The 17294-nt window shown below is 37.9% G+C and overlaps 1 protein-coding gene across 2 annotated transcripts in view; it reads left to right on the plus strand.

The window, feature by feature from the left end:
- The first annotated feature begins 2093 nt into the window (after positions 1-2093).
- The window catches only part of dop1b (DOP1 leucine zipper like protein B), a 26867-nt gene continuing 11666 nt past the window's right edge, over positions 2094-17294 (plus strand). The window contains exons 1-18 of one of the 2 annotated variants that reach the window (XM_024286398.2): positions 2094-2280; positions 4661-4838; positions 6951-7132; positions 7206-7376; positions 8220-8409; positions 8477-8575; positions 8762-8885; positions 8969-9078; positions 10095-10206; positions 10274-10388; positions 10460-10579; positions 11949-12054; positions 12160-12390; positions 12478-12740; positions 13909-14288; positions 14365-14636; positions 15888-16040; positions 16151-16251. In XM_024286398.2, the coding sequence (XP_024142166.1) occupies positions 4701-4838; positions 6951-7132; positions 7206-7376; positions 8220-8409; positions 8477-8575; positions 8762-8885; positions 8969-9078; positions 10095-10206; positions 10274-10388; positions 10460-10579; positions 11949-12054; positions 12160-12390; positions 12478-12740; positions 13909-14288; positions 14365-14636; positions 15888-16040; positions 16151-16251 (2867 nt within the window). In that variant the 5' untranslated portion in view covers positions 2094-2280; positions 4661-4700. Of the gene's footprint in view, positions 2281-4660; positions 4839-6950; positions 7133-7205; positions 7377-8219; positions 8410-8476; positions 8576-8761; positions 8886-8968; positions 9079-10094; positions 10207-10273; positions 10389-10456; positions 10580-11948; positions 12055-12159; positions 12391-12477; positions 12741-13908; positions 14289-14364; positions 14637-15887; positions 16041-16150; positions 16252-17294 lie in introns of both variants that reach the window. The other variant, XM_024286397.2, reaches the window with a different exon arrangement.

A 17294-nucleotide genomic window follows, 5' to 3' on the forward strand; every position in this document is an offset into this window, starting at 1 on the left:
ACTGTTTTATTCACCTTTTCTGGCAACCATGGTGAAAAACAATACATCAAGCAAAAGATGTGACATTTTTCACATGTGTTTATGATGTAAAATCATCAACATACCCCACAAAAATCAATTTCCCTCTTCACATTAAAATCAGTAATGCATCAATATAATGTCTGATAAAGTTTGACGGGTTCAAAATGTTCATATCTGTTTGCAGCACATTATGTCCTCATGTGTTTTCAAACATTACTTACCTTTAATTAGGGTGTTAATTTAGATGTAGCAGGCTCAACCACTTTTGGAGCATTTGTGAAAATCCATTAGGCCTTTTATTTTGTTTACTTCAATCTTTTTTATGTTATTTGGGGGGATTTTCAAAAGACAAGAAGTCCACTTGCGTGCGTGGATGAGAGTTAAAGCTTACAATAAACCAATCATTGACCTACATGATGATGATATGATCATTTAAATGCTTGATTTGATCAACAAAATAAATAAAAAACATATGTAAAAAAATAAAAATAAACCTTGAAAAGATTTGAAAAATCCACAGAATTACTTTGTAAAGTCTGTCGGGCAAATGTGTCTTATTTTATTTAGGGTTTGTTTAGGTATTCTAAAAATATACTAAAAAATTCTAATTTCTTATTCTGTATGCATCACAAATCTCTAAGTGGAATTATATGATACAGCATTTAAAAAATGCATCTCTTGAACTTCATTGAACAAAAGTTTTCTGATCCATTTGGTGTATATATGACAACAATGAGATCTTTGCCACAGTAGCAGCGCCACCTACTGATGGAACCTTGCATCTACACACTTCTGATGTCCTTTTCAACTCCATTATATATTTCTATTATATAACAGAACAAGTTATAAGCACAAATCATTATATAACATGTAAAGCAGCGTGGTTAGGATTAATTGGGATTGTCTAATGCAATGGAAGATCGCACAGATGATGCTTTAAAAGAAAGATTTAATCATTTATTTCATTTTTGCACAGCTGTAGCTTGCAGTGTGACAGTGATGCAAATTCACAGTTGTTTAAAAATGATATTGTTGTATGTAAAGCTTAATTTTATATAAATGTATATAGTATAAGGCTATTTTTGTTGTCTGTCTGATCTTGTTTTCGGTTATCCTGAAACTAATTTCAGTATTGCGTGAATTTCTCTTTGGTAGAATAATTAAGGGTTATTCTGTTGAACTCTATTCTATTCTGTTTTTTTATAAATTAAAGTTTAAAATCACCTTAATTAAATGTGTTTACAATAGTTAGTTAATTTACAGTTGGTTTAGACACTTCAGAAGGAAAGAAAATAGCACCGCAATAAACAAATACAGTCCTTTTCTAAATGACGGAAAATCAACTTTATATTTAACTGTTGACTGCAAAAATATTATCAATATTGTATATATTTAAATGATTCATTATAAATATTTTTATTTAGCTTTGTAAAGCTGTTAATCAGCTGAAATGAGGAATCCAAATGGGAAAAAGTCAATGTTGTTGATAAGGAAAATTGCAACACCTGATAAATTGGTTGAATTTGAATATCAAGTGATGAGATCATGAAAAATGTTTGCATTAGAAGTCCATTTTAAGCAAGAAAGGGGTGTTCTATCTCTGAAAGGGATCAGAAATAATGTCAGTACAATTAAGATATTTAAATGTTAAGTTAAAAAAACAGAGACTGCTTCTTTTCCATACAACAGTGGACAGAAAATGTGTATAAAAACCTTTATTTTTATTTATGTGCGTTATTCTGAAGGCTTCATTTATTTCTGGTTAGTAAGTGCTATAAAATCTAACAATCAAGTGAGAGGTTTGTAAACACAACACATCCTGGAATGTACCAATCTTGGAGTCACTGTAGGGGTAAATTAATGTGTAATTATTTTTATATGTTCGTTTTATATAGATATTTACATAAAATGTACTTTAATTCATTTTAGTATAAATTATTTTAAATTGATTATTAAACATTTTATTTATTTTTATGTAACTTATTGCTTTTTAGCCGTTAATAAAACCAAACACTCCCCCTCGTCTTCTTGTAATGAGCCGAGCGGCAGCTCTAAGCTGTGGATCAGCTGAGTTTATGGGTTCCCGCCCCGTTGGAAGTATCGTCTCAAGCCCCGGTTTTCCTGAAATGATTTCCTTCACACGTTTTCCGTTCGAGCCAAGCGAGGGCGTAAGATGCTCTGCCGGGGCGATGCCGAATCGTCGTGTCTGATCCCTCGGAAGGAAGTTTGGTTTGCTCCAGCCTGTGCTTGTTTTCATTGGTGAGTCATGATTGCATCTTCAAGCTAGCAGATTGTGTTTACGACACGACGGTGCTGCTGTCGGTAAAACAGCAACGCTCGGTTGCATTTTGTGTTGCCACAGTTATATTTTAGTAAAATAATAATAATAATAATAATTCTGCCATTTTATGCTTCTTTAAGCTAACTAGCTTCAAAACTATGAAAAAACCCGTATTCTTATCAAAAACAAACTAGCTACATAGACTTATAATTATGCAGTAAAAATAGTCATTCTGCTGGATTTGGTGTAGCATAAGTATTATCATCCACTCTGCGCTGTGATGTTACGTAATTGTATTCATGGCTGATGCTGCTGTCCAACCGTCAGTTAGCCCCCCTCGTGTCAACACCCTGGAGCCCGTCGCAGTGCTGGTGTCAGTCAGGTGACTCGGTCCACCCTGAAAGCACACACGTCCGAGTCCAGCAGCTGCATGTGTGCAGGAGGATGAATTCACTGCACTTGCTGTTTCAAACTGATGAGGAAGTGAGGGCTTGTTCCTCCTGACTCACTCGATTTGGTTATCAAGCTGTCACCTATCAGTGAGCGTGACTTTCAAGATCCTCCATTTCATTTTCGTACTTGAAGACTTCATGACACAGCTTTCTACAAATAGGCAAGTTATTTCCTCTCTTAAAAAAACATTGAGTATTGATTTAAGTGATGCGGCAGCTGTGAAAGCACACAGGCTCATAAAAGTGTCAGAACAAGCAGTTAGACTGATTTTTGAGGAAGTTGAATTAACATCTTAACAGTAAAAAGCAACATTTCATTTGGCTATAAATGTCTATAGAGATTGTCCAAATCAAGGAGAATTTGTATTTTGGTATCTCCACGACCCTGACCGGGTCCTTCAGGCCATTATCATTCTGGAAGGCTTCATATTTCGGATGTTATTTTAAAGACCCTCTCTGATGAGAATTGTTTTTAACATGCTCTTGTGGCATTTTTCTAAAGATGGAGGAGGTATATTAAGAAAGCTAATCTTAAAATTGGATTGCTGAGTTTTTTTTTTTCTCCCAAAAGACCCAGCAGACAAAATAAGCTGTTTGAAAAACAACTTATTTGTGACAAAATACACTTGGCGAGCTGCAAGTTCTTCCCCATTCTGGTGCATCCACTTGTAGACGACATCAGAGCAGGCATCTGATTCAAAACTGTACGTCCTGATGGCTACGATTATTGATCGCCATTTCTGTTGCACCGGTTATGTTATGTTGGGAGTGAGAGAGTCTGTAAGCTAGCAAGAGAACATGGAAACAGTCTAACCTACAACTCAGAGGCAAATTTTAGATGAACTCTTGCCACTCTGCAGAAACTAGATCCTGAAAAATGACACAGGTTTATTTATTTATTTACTTTTTTATCCAGTCATTTTACACAACTTCTGTTTTTTATGTGTTTTGTCTTGTACTGTTTACACAATATATTCAGGTTTTAGGGTTTTAAGCCATTTTTGTCTGTTAAAGATTTAGTTTTTTATTTGTGAACCTTGAAGGCAGGGTCTAAAACTAGTGGCCCGTGGGCCGTTTGCGGCCCCCAAGTCAGTATTTTACGGCCCCCATCTTAATATGAAAGTTCAATGACTACTAAGCAAAATCTTCTGCGTGTCCACGTTTCTTTAATGATAGCTTTGTATTTGTGTTGTGATGTTCCAGTCTGCTTTATCCTTAAAACTTTACATTTGCTTTTGTCGTTGGATCTGGTCATCAGAAAAGTCCTAAAGTCAGTTGCTAGCGTCGTTAGCTCCTGTCGTTTCATAGGACATGCAGAAGATAATGCTTAGGAGTACATAGACATGAACACATGTTCAATAAACTTGTTCAGTAGACATAGACAGTGGAGAAAAGATATAGACAGTGGATGCAAAAACATATTTTTGGCACAAATGGAGCCCCATACGGCCCAGCCTCGGCCAGACTCTACCTTCTGCAGCCCCCAAGGTAAATTGTATGCTTTAAGGAATAGCAAACAAATAGTCTTTAAGGTGTTGCAGAAGAAATCTGTATCTTTTTACCACTTTTGGTCCCAAAGAGCTTTTAAAAGTTAGATTTGTACATCTTTATTGCAACTTCAGATGTTTTCAGAGTAAAATGTGGGTCTTGTTTTCGTTCTTTTTCCAGAATTCAGTTATTTTGATTTTGGAGACCTTCCTCTTCAGGCTGAAGGACAGGTCAATCAGCCAAACAGCGGTCAGGCATGAATAGGGACATTTGTATTCAGTTCCTCAGAGTCCGTGAACAGACATAATGAGTTAATTTTATTTCCAAAAACCTAACAGGCAATTTTTTTTTTTTTTTACTGGAGCTTTCACACAGACGGCGACTTTCTCTCACTTTTTGTCTTCTCTCTTCTCCTTAGATGTTTAGTGGAGAACATGTGGAGGTCAGACTGATGTAACATGGATCCAGAGGAGTTAGAGCTGCAGAATGACTACCGGTACCGCAGCTACGCGGCCGTCATTGAGAAAGCGCTGCGAAACTTTGAGTCTTCAAGCGAGTGGGCAGATCTCATCTCCTCCCTCGGCAAGCTCAATAAGGTAGGACTCGATTGTCTTGAGATTAGCATTTTAATTTGACTTTATTATTTCTGAGGTCTTGAGTTCCTTCAAGGTTTTGTTTGTCATCCCTGTGTTGCACAATTTTATTACTTCAGCCTTCCCGGCATTTATTATTAGCCATAAATTTACCACTGAGCTTTGTTTGCACTGCGCGTGTTGACTCAGGAGTGTCTCGTCATAATTTGGTGTCAAAACTGGTCTGAAGGTACATAAAAATGCCAGGTGGATTCTCAGTTTTAATGTTAATTTGCTCTGTTTATTTATTTTGGCTTTTAGTTCTGACACACCAATCCCAGTGTAGTAATGTTGAAAGTTATAATAGCATTATGCTAGCTTTTTGGACTATTTTGGCATCTATTAAGGTTTTTAGGCTATTTTGGAGTTTAGCTAATATTTCAGCTACATGCTAGCTGTTTTGGCTAATTTAGAATTTTTCAGTTTTTCAGGCTAATTTGACATTTAACTATTTCAGCTGGCTATCAGCTTCAGCAATTTCAGCTATCACCTTCAGTGTTTTTAGCTATCAATTTCAGCGTCTTCAGCTAACAGCTTTAGCATTTTCAGTGGCCAAATTCAGCTTACAGCAATCTAGCATTATTGCAGGTAATGCAATACATCTAGTTTTTAGTCAGTTTAAAGCTAATGATGGTTAAAATGTGTGTTTTACATCCAGTTTACACATGACCGGATTATTTGACTACGGTAATCGGAAAAAATAATTGGTGATTAGTCGACTATTAAAATAATCCTTTGTGGCAGCACTATTTGCAACAATTGCAGAAAAAATCCAAACAAATCAGTTTTTGACAATACAAGGGAAAAAGTCTCCTCAACTCTTCTTTTTGGAGAATTCATTTTTGAATTTGTCAATATTTGAGAGTTTTCCGATCATTTATTGGAGGGCTGTGCTGCTGTCACGTTTAGTGTTCTTGTTCCAAATGTGGTTAACCTCACATTGATGGATGAACAAATATATGTACATAGTTTTCAAATAAAATGCAGAATTCAAGTTCAAAGCAGCCCCAGACCACTACACTTCCACCACCGTTTTATGACTTACAACATAATGCATTGTAACTTTTACTCCACTCGGGGAACCTTCCTTAAAGACTTCAAACATTACTACACACAACTTTGTCAAAAAGTTTCAGGGGTATTTTTGAAGAAGTTTGTCACAATACTTTGTTCCTTTTTTCATTATTTTATCTGCAAACTCCCACAATGCTCTTTGAGTCTCGAGCATTTTGAAGCCCAGCATGTTCTGCTTTTTTTTTTCTTGAGTAGGAGGAGGAAGGTTTATTACATTTCTGAACTTTCTCATTTTATGAATAATTTTTCATATGGGGGTTCTCTGAGTTTCCAAGCTGGAAAATGTTAGTTATCATTTTTTATTTAGTCTTTTAAATATTTTTGAAGTATAACATCTAAATGTTACCCTTTGTAACAGGACTGGGCAGATACGCGAAGCTACTGTTTTCACAAGGAAACACTTAATTTAAGCCATGAATTCCCTCCCTACTCACTATATAGTGCGTTCGCCATTTTCTAATCCTGTCCAAATCTACTAATTCCAAAATTAAGTGCACTAGAAATTTCCCAGAAGTCTTTGCGACAAACTAGTGTGCGTCAATGCTCACACATTAGTGAATATAGGCCACAATAAGGACCATTTCTGCAAAACAAAAATGTGTTTTAATATAATTTATTAACAAACGATCCACATTTTCATCATTAGAACATAGTGGAGTCATAAATGGACATCGTTAAATGTTCGTATTGATTTGATTTTCACTTTGTGAAATTGGTGACTTCATATCTGGCTTTTAGAAAAACAAAAGAAAAGTGGTGAGCATGGTGTCCGAATTTCTTTTCAAATTCAGGGCACTAGATATTCATGCATTCTAAAGTTTTTTTTTAGTAGTTCCGGTTTAGGGTGGGAATTTACACATAGCCACATTTCTCTATTTGTGTAGTTGGACTTCACGATTATGATCTAAAACATTTTAATGTGGCAAATATGAAAAAATGGATCTGGAGATGATCAACTCTGGTTAACTGTGATTTTTCTTTTGCTTTTCGTGCCACCTCCAGGCCCTGCAGAGTAACCTTCGCTACTCCCTCCTGCCCAAAAGGCTGATCATAGGGAAGCGTCTGGCTCAGTGCCTGCACCCGGCTCTGCCGAGCGGAGTGCACCTCAAGGCCTTGGAGACATACGAAGTCATCTTCAAAATCATAGGAACAAAATGGCTAGCCAGGGATCTGTTCATTTACAGGTATCTTTAACTAAAGATTTAAACATTAATGCTTAGATTTTGTTGATATGGAATTCTTTTTTTCCTCCTTTAGTTCTGGATTGTTCCCTCTGTTGGGCCATGCAGCCATGGCAGTGAAGCCGGTTCTGCTGACACTCTACGAGCGGTACTTCCTCCCACTGCAGCGGGCTCTGATGCCCAGCCTGCAGGCCTTCATAACCGGACTCTTACCAGGTCTGGAGGAAGGACTGGAGGTCTATGACAGGTGCACAACTCTGCTTTTGTTAAAGCTGACATCCGGATCAGAACCATATTGCTGGACATTTTTATGTAGACATAGAGCTATAATTATCAGACAGGAGGAATCAGGGGCGTGACTACTCAGTTCAACTTCAAAAGCCACGCCCCCATGGAGGAGATTTTGGAAAGACAGGCATCATATCAACATGAAAGATGTTTTGTTTTTTAAAAACTTCAGAATCATAATTAATAAAATGTTTTTTTAATTAAAAAATGGTCATAAGAGAACTTTAACAAAAAAAAAAATGGGAGGAATCTATGAAACAGTCTTTGTGTGTATTGGTAAGAGTTTGTCGATACGATGCGTATCGCGATAAATGTGTCACGATACAATAGGTATCCCGATAGATGGTCCCAGACAATATTTCACTAAATGTATTTATTTTTTTGGGGACTTAAGAATTACCTCAATATGAACACATTTTTTGCAAAAGTAAAGTTGTAAATACATGATACTTTATGATCAGAACATTAAACACTGCAACTTTATCTCATAAACGAGTTTCTTTTTCTCATGCAAATTCATGGTGCTTTTCTTTTTTCGGTAATTTAGGAAATGTTTAAGTGGAAAACAAAAGTAAGTCTAAACTACATGTTTACTTTTAAATAAATAAATATCACCTTGGCAGTATTTTAAATTGATAAAAGTATTGCCAAATAAAGTATTGCAATATTTCACTGAATCGATATTTTCTTACACGCCAATAAACAGGATTCTCTTGTTTCTGAATGTTGCTGCCTTTATGTCCTCCTTTATTACCTATATTTTTTTTCATGCATTGATTTCAACATTTTGTTTTGTGTCCAGGACTGATGCTCTGCTGGTCAAGTTGTCCTCCTTAGTGGGTCAGCAGGTCTTCTATGGCGCCCTGTGGGGCAGTATGGTGGTCACGCCCATGGTCCGGCTGCCCGCCTCCACCTTCATAGTCTCTCATTATGACCGCGCGACACCACTGGACCTACAAACGCACATGTTGGGTTACGGCCACCATGCAGTGGTGAGTCCTTGCATTCATCCATGGACCAGCACAGACTGAAATAAAAATATTTCCTGTTTGTCTCCAGGTGAAGCCAATCTGTCTTGCTCTGCAAGATTCAAACGTTTTGGTCCAGAGGAACATGCTTGAAGTCCTGCTCTACTTTTTCCCCTTTGCCACATGCCTTGTAGGTACTCCGATCAATCCACCGTTTTCTTCTGGTTAACATCCTAAAAAGTGTTTTTAATGTCTATTAACAGTTGTCTACTATTCTAAAGAAGCTTTAGGATTGAATTCTGAACAGTTTTTATCTGAGGCTCCATCCTCTACTTTCTATATCGTTGGTTCTCATTGAGTTGGTTTCTCATTTCAGAATCCAGCTCAATTAACCTCCACTTTAGCAGATGAAGACTTGGTCACAGTTGTGTCTGCGGCTTTACTCACGCTCCTCAGAAGGGACATGTCCCTCAACAGGCGGCTCTACGCCTGGCTGCTAGGTGCTCATGAAACCCATCCTTGAATGTTAAAATTCAAGGTATCTGGTTCCACTCATTACCTCCCTTTTTAATTGTTTTTGTAGGTGCAGACATTAAAGGAGGAATGGTGGCACCGCATCCCTCTCTCTCCACAACCATCGAGGACCACACTTCTTTCTACTTTAACACCTACTCCAAAGATCTTCTTGTGAAGGTAGCCCCTCGTTTTAATTCACATTTTTCTGTAAAACCAAAAAATGTTCTAGAGGATAAATTGACCATCTCTACCTCTAAGAAGTAACTGTCCTATTTGATAAGTTCTTAGACTACCACTGTACACAACAACTTCCCTTCTTTTCTTAAGAAGTCTTCACAATTTCTCAGTACTCTACAAAATGAGTATTTTGTTTTTGGGTTGTACATCACAGACTATATATATATATATATATCTTTTTTCTAGGTCTAGTTTTGTTGTTAAATTACCAAATTCTGTTCTTTGTTCAGTAAGTTCTCAAATACTCCCAGAATCTTCTCAAGAAATGATTTATGATGTCATTGGACTCTTTCAAAGGCCTAATATGAAGTATGGATTGTTTTAACTGTCTTCATCTATAGACATGTACCGGTTGTGCTGATTAAAACAATACCAAATGACTAAGCAAGCAAATTAAAAATACAGAGGTAAACTCAAAAGTAGACAAAAACTGAGTTTTAGGCCCTTGGTTCCAAAGGGTTAAAGCCATTTCTACTTTAAGACCCACTCCAATCATTTTTTGATCTATTGTAATAGCGTTCCCTTTGGTCTTTTAATTATGATTATGCCATTTTTAGAAGAAAAAAAATTAAAAACCTGTCATTTTTGAGAAAATAGTGGCAGTAGTTCATCAGAAATTTGCCCCTGAGTTGTGGGTGGGACCATTGCCATAGACAACCCCGCTCCCCCTTCCCCTCCCCATGGCTGAGTCTGGATCAGGAAGCCTGTGGTTCGCCCACTGTCATAAATAAACTCTTTTTTTATATATTTGTCCTCCATCATTAAAAAAATGCCTCAAGAACATGTTAAAAACACAATTTAACCAGACTTTAAAATTATTTTCATGTTCAGAAACCTTATTAAAGTCTGCATTTAAAGTCTGAACGAGTTATGACTGTCAGAAGAGCCATGACTTCCTGGTCTGTGTTTGCCTTAACTCAGGATGTCCTGTGAGACACGTGTGTATCTGATTACAGGCAATGATCAACATTCTCAAACAGAAGGACGTGGATACAGCAGCTGAGAGCGTGGTCTGCTACCTTAAACCTTTCCGCATCATCATCAGTCTGCTCGATAAACCAGAGATCGGTAGGTGACACAGAACAGTTGCTGAATGACTCCGTGTTTCACTGCTAACTCTGTGGTTTCTGCTCAGGTCCGGCTATCTTGAACTGCGTTTTGCTCGACTTGGTCCGAGCTTTCCACAGTTACTCTCGGGAGACGCTGGGGGAGGAAAACAACTCGAAGCTCACCGGAAACCAGCTAGCAATGTGAGAGTGCTGCAACAAATCCAGCTAAAGATCACATGAAAACATGTCTGTAATTTTTTATTTTTAAACAGTAAAATAAAAGAAAACAAGACTGCATCAGAGATCATAAAGACCGTCAACATGCTGGTGAGCTCCATGAACAGCGAGTACCTGTGGGAGTACATGACTCAGCGTTTCTGCACAGCGCTCAGGTATGAAGAGTTTTACATTTCTACAGAGTAAAAAATACAACTGTTGTTGCCTATTCCGGAAAAAAAAAGTATTTTTAGATGTATTGTAATTGTTGCAACCTGCAGCTCCAAAGCCACATGTGGCTCTTTTATCTCTCCATGGTGGCTCTCTGGCTGAAGAAAAACAAAATAGTAATTTTCAAAAATTTGGAGATGAGCTATTATTTTAGCAAAATGCTAAAATTTTTGGCTAATTTTTATTTATTGTGTTTTTAGGATAATTTAGAGTTTAGCTTCTATTTTAGCAACAGGCTAACAATTTTGGCTGATTTAATTTACTGAGGAATTTTATGCTAATTTAGAGTTCAGCTAGTAATTAAGCAACAAGCTAGCCTTTTTTTTTTGCTAATTTGGCCTCGACTAATCCAATTTTGAGAAATGCTAGTTTCTTTTTAGATTTTTGATTTTGTTCATTCCGAAAAATAAGACATAATTCATATTTATTAAAAATACATAAATAAAAAAAGTCATGAAGGCAAATCCATATTTCTTAAAGGCTACAGTAAAACTTTTTAAAGTAACCATTTGTGGTCTAAAACATTGTTTTTTTTTTCTTTTTCTTTTCATCTCTTTTCTGGAATAAGGTGCAATACTATAGTGTGATCGCCACCTAGTGGCCCTTCAGGCGCAGAACAATGTTTACAATAACTTCTTCTTAATATTATTTTGTTATCAGAAACGCAATTTAAAACATACCTGACATGTTTCGACAGACGTTCCATCTTCATGAATTAAATCATATCTGATAACAAAATAATCATGAAGTTATGAATACTACAGAAACTATGACCTTTATCGCTTTCATGTTTACATTTTTAGTGATCTGAATATTTTAGCTGAAGTTTCTCCTTTTGAGAAACTATGTACCACTGTATGCTATTAACAGTAATTATTATTTTACTTTTTACTACTATTTTACAGTATGTGAACTGTATCAGATTAATATAAATATATTCAAAGCATATATAGATTATAAATGTATTTCTAAACAAATACGTCTAAATGTGTAAATTTAAAATTTAATTAAATTGAATTGAGAGGAATGAAAGAATCAGGGAAAATTCTGCATCGAATTGAATCATTTCTGGAAATTATCAATACCCAGCCCTATTCATTCACATTGGTCAGAAAATTTAGAAGAAAAAAAACTCTTTTCCCCCCCTTTTTGAAAACAGTAAACCATTTTTCATATTTTTGCTCTTTAATTATTTTGTGTTTTTTGACAGTTTTATAAAAACTAAATTTGTATGTTGTAAAATCTTCAATGTGTTCAAAAATGTTTTTGTTTTATTGATTACTATATGTTTTTTCGTTCTGCTTTTTACCAAAGTGATAAAGATCCAGCAGCGACTCCTGAACAGCAGAGCGCTCTTCCTGGGCTGTCGGTCACAGAGATGTCTGAACTCATCATTTTCCTGCTTGAAGTTCTTCCTCTGGTAGTCAGCACAGACTTACGCATTCATATTAAAAACACAAACCTTTTTTTCTTCATCACTCGCATACACCTGACACAAGTCTTGTTTTTAAACTACCTCCTTCAGGAGCTTCATGCTGACATCCAGTCGCATTTCCTCCCTGACATGCTGGGCACCATGCTTCAAGCGCTGCGGCGCCACATGGACTCTGCCAGCCTGGAGGATGTCACGCACGGGCTGCGAGCATGCTTCAAAGTCCTGAGTAAGATCCAGATGCCTGTGGCGTACATGGATGCTGAGGCAGGGGTGCAGACGGAGGAGGCGGAGCTACCATCACCAGAAGAAGAAAAGGCAAAGGTACAGATAGAGCTTCACTTTATAGATGAGTTTTCTTCTGCTTGAGGCTTCAGGCTGTTTCTAATCCATCATTCTGTTTTTATTCAGGACTTGGGGGATGCAAAAGAGAAAGAGAGAAGTGTTAACGGGTTTCAGGAAGAGGAGGGTCAAGGTGGAGAAGGCGAGGGAGAGGCTGGCAATGCCTCCTATTCAACTTTGAGGTCTGAGGACAGTGGACTGGGGGTCAGCGCCTCTCCTTCAGAGCAGCATCTGTTGCTGGGAAAAACTGGAGAGGGAGCGTGGAAAAAGGGAGGCAGTGTGGACACCATGAGCCAGTGTCTGCAGGAGATCCTGGCCTTCATCAACACGAGGTAAACCTCTGAGTCGGTCAGTGTGGAGAGAAATGAGAATCACCACGATTTATGAGTTTTCCTGGTATGGGCGTAACTTAGGGTTTGTGCGTGCGTATTCTTGATTCGTGTGTGCTTATTCTTGATGTGTGCGTGCGTATTCTTGATTCGTGTGTGCTTATTCTTGATGTGTGCGTGCGTATTCTTGATTTGTGTGTAACTTAGGGTTTTTGCGTGTGTATTCGTGATATTTGCGTCCACATTCTTGATTTATGCATGCATATTTTTGATTTGTATGTAAGACAGGGTTTGCGCGTGCGTATTCTTGATTAGTGCGTGTGTGTTCTTGATTTGTGTGTAACTTAGGGTTTGCGTGTGTGTATTCTTGATGTTTGCGTCCATATTCTTGATTTATGCATGCGTGTTTTTGATTTGCGCGTGCATGTTCTTTATTTGTTCATGCGTATTCTTGATTTGTGTATGTGTATCTTTAATTTGAGCATAATTATTGATTTGTAACTCATAAAATATATTATGTGCATAAGTAAAAAAATGACAGCTAAAGAAAATACAATTTACACATGCACAGAGTAAAATTACAACAGCTTGAAGCTAATTACTTATGCAAATCTTTAAAAATTAAAACGTTACCCACAAATCTGTGGTGAGACTTTTTTCGTGTCCAACAGATTCATCCATAAGTGATGCGCTTAAACACTGTGGTAGAATGCTCGGTCATCAGAGTTTTGTTATTGGACGATTTGAACGTAGATATATTATGAATAATGATCAGTGAATAATATCTGATAAAACGACATTTTCCCACTTTCTTAAACAGATGTGCCCGATAATTATTATAAAAAAAGTCTAAACAAGCATTTTAAGAATATTTATCCCTTTTTAAAAATTAAAATATTTCCCAGAACTGATTGCCTCCTCTCTGCCACCCCTCCCTCGACAGCACCTCCGACATGAGGCTCTGTCCCAGGTTCTGGTCACAGGGATAGCAGGCAGTGCCAGACCTTTCTAATTTTGTAATGTTTGTACCTATGCACAAAATGTATTATATGAGTTAAAAATCAGGAATTACGCACGCATAAATCGGGGTGGTTCTTATTTCTCTCCATAAATTAGTGTTTTGGAACTACCCTCGTGTATTTTAACATTTATGGTTCCCACCGCATTGCAGGTACTTGCTTGTGCAGGTTGAGGATGTCGACCCGGATAAAAAGCCTCAGAGTCCGACCTCTCCGGATCAGAAGTCTTTGTTAGGCAGATATGAAATCAAAGACAAATTTACTGGACTGTTCTCCCCAAATAAACTCAAAGCCCGTAACTCCAAATCCCAGCTCCCGCCGTCCCCTCCCGAGAAGAAAAAGGAGAATGGGCATTCAGAGGCCGCAGACTGGACAGCCGGTTACATGCCCCGCGGAAGAGCTGAGATCTCTGAAGCATGTCGGCAGGCTTTTGTCGCCACCTCCCACCTGATGCTGGAGTGCACCACCTTCCCAGTTTACTACAGTGAAGAGGAGACGCTGGCTCTCCACGCCGACATGTTCGGTCATGCAGGTGAGGTCCGGCTTTAACACAGCAGCGACTGACGCACTTCCTTCTGCAAGTAACCCGCCGCCTCTGTTTTCCTCAGGCTCCTCCGAGGCCGCCTTACCAGTATGGCTGAGGTCCCTGATGGTTCTGTGCTGCATGTCCAGGGACTGCTTCATCCAACACACTGCAGTGGCTTCCCTGCTGGAGCTCATCAACCACTCCCAGTCCTTGGCGTTGGTCATCCAGGACAAGCACAGGCGTTACCAGAGCTCGGACTGTAACCCTCTGAGCGGGCGGATGCAGATGGTCACCATGCCCCCCATCTATCCAGCCCTGCTGCACGCCATGGAGGAAAGCACAGATTTCTATCAGGTAGCACAGAAAGGAAGAAATCAGAACAATTTAACCAAATGCGGTCCCATGATTAGTCGACTAATCGACTATTAAAATAATCGATAACTAATTTAATAGTTGATTGGTCAATACTTTATATGGAGTCGGACTGTAGTAAAGTTGAAAGTTATGACATTCTGCTAGATTTATGGACTAATTTGCCATTTATTAAGGTTTTTTTTAAGGCTATTTTGGAGTTTAGCTAATATTTGAGCTACATGATAGCTGTTCTGGTTAATTGAGGCTTTTTTCAGTTTTTAGGCTAATTTGGCATTTAACTGATATTTTAGCTGGCCATCATCTTAAGCATTTGCGGCTATCAGCTTCAGCAATTTCAGCTTCAGCGTTTTCAGCTATCAGCACTAGCATCTTCAGCGGCCAAATTCAGCTGACAGCATTCACATTAGCATTATCTCAGGTAATGCAATATATCTAGTTTTTTAGTTAGTTTAAAGCTAATGATGGTTAAGATGCATACTTTACATCCAGTTTGTGCATGACCCGATTAGTCGTCTAATCGGAAAAAATTATTGGTGATTAGTCGACTGTTAAAATAATCGTTTGTGGTAGCACTAGTGCCAAATATAGTCCAACTACAACTATAATTTTCTTTTTTTGTTTTGTTAACCCATAACACCGGTGATGTTTAAATGCAAACTGTTAACACGATCAACGTAATTCCAGTAGATTCTGAAGGAGAAAAGCGGCTCCCTGGAATTCCATTGATCGTGTTAACAGTTGAAAAGTTGGAGTAAATCAGAACGTAAAGACTGGAGCTCCTGTGTTAAAGGGTTAAATTGTTCCCAGTGCTCTTTTAATTATGACAATGCTGTTTTTAGCCAAAACCAAAACTACTTCATCATTTTTTAGGACATAATTTCTGCAGAGCAGCAGGAACTCATGAGTAATTTACCTCTGGGTTATGGGTGGGACTTATGGATCAGAAGCTGGCCCCACTAATTTCCAATCAACCCTTTGTTTACACTCTACTGCTGTCTTGTAGCACCTCACGAGCCCAATGGGCTTTTAAAGCAGGATTTTTGTTTGTCTTCTCCTGATTCACAATGATTTGAAAAAGAAACGCACATAAATGCTATTTGCCTAATTTCCCAGCCTGGGATGAATAAAGTATTGCTATTCTATTCTATTAATCTAAATTTTCTTTAGATAGTTTTTAAAAAGGCCACAAGAACATGTTAAACACATTTTCTTTCTGTCTGTGAATGTCAGAGGGTGGCACACGTCTTGTGGAGTCAGCTGGACACCGAGCGCAGAGAGCACCATGTGTCCTGTGTGGACCTGTTTTACCGGCTGCACTGTTTGGCTCCGACAACATCCATCTGTGAAGACATCATCTGCCAGGCTCTGCTGCACAAAGACAAAGTATGTTAGCCTGCAGACATAATGCTCTTAATGTTTGCTGACTTTTTTTTTTTATTGCTTATTTAAATTGACATTAAGACCCGTAATCCAAAATGTTATTCCTCTGCCAGGCCGTCAGGCTGGAAGCTCTGCATCGCTTCACAGTTCTGTGGCACCTGACCCGAGAGATCCAGACCAACAGAACCATGTCCGTCAGTCGCTCTTTTGACCGGTCAGTAATGTGAAGGGTTTTACACAAACTGTAGTGTGTTTACCTTTAGGGTTTTTTTTTTTTTTTTACACTGATGCTACATGTTGCTGCAAAACCGACGCCCTTGTTTAACTTTCATTCTTGCTTTATTAGTTTATGTGAAATAGAAACTGGAAGTCCCACAGAAACTTTTTTTTGACTAAGGGATGAAAAAGATACAGATGCATATAAAAAATTTGATCTAGTAGTGGAATTATTCACACTTTTGGGTTGTGATTAATCTGATGAATCACAATGTTTTACTAGTTACATTTTATACATCAATATGCAGCTTTTGTACCATAACAGGCCAGAGAGAAACTATTTCCCTTCATTTTTATTGTCTGAAATGTTTAATTTTGTAAGTGTTAACTTAAAATTGTAATTTGTGAACACAAAAAACATCAACATTGAGATAAGCAGAACTCTAAAGACTTTTATGTCTGCAGTATTACTCAAAGAAACCAAAGATGTTGACATACAGCCATAAGATTTCAGCACAGTGTTTCTGAACTTTAAATGGACCACGTGAATACTCTATTCTGATTGGTTGCAGGGAGTGGATACACGCCTAATAAAGAAATTCCGGTCACAATATTCTATATGCGCAAGCTTCTTTAAGACAGACTTATCCTTCCTGATCTGGACAATAACAAGTGGTAATAAGTGAACTTTCTCTCTGAACTGATGCATTATTTAACCTATATCACTTTCTTTTGCTGCTTCAATCAAAATTGCTTCAGGCTCATCAACATGTTACCGTGACAACAGGCCACAATACCTCCCTAATAGTCTGCCTGTTGTGAAAGAGCAGTCTAAACCTAAAAAATAATGAGAATAAAGTACTAACAATTAATTAAATATGTATTTATTTTGGAAGTGACCATATTATAAGCGGGACAATCCCCGACGAAGTGAGCATTATCAGAAATGAAGGCATGCCGCGGAAGCCTGAACCAGAAGAAGACGGTTGCTTCGTGGAGTGTAATTATTTGTAATAATAAATAACGGCTGATTTTTTTTTT

Source organism: Oryzias melastigma, linkage group LG21, assembly GCF_002922805.2.
Source record: "Oryzias melastigma strain HK-1 linkage group LG21, ASM292280v2, whole genome shotgun sequence".
Taxonomy (NCBI): Eukaryota; Metazoa; Chordata; class Actinopteri; order Beloniformes; family Adrianichthyidae; genus Oryzias; species Oryzias melastigma.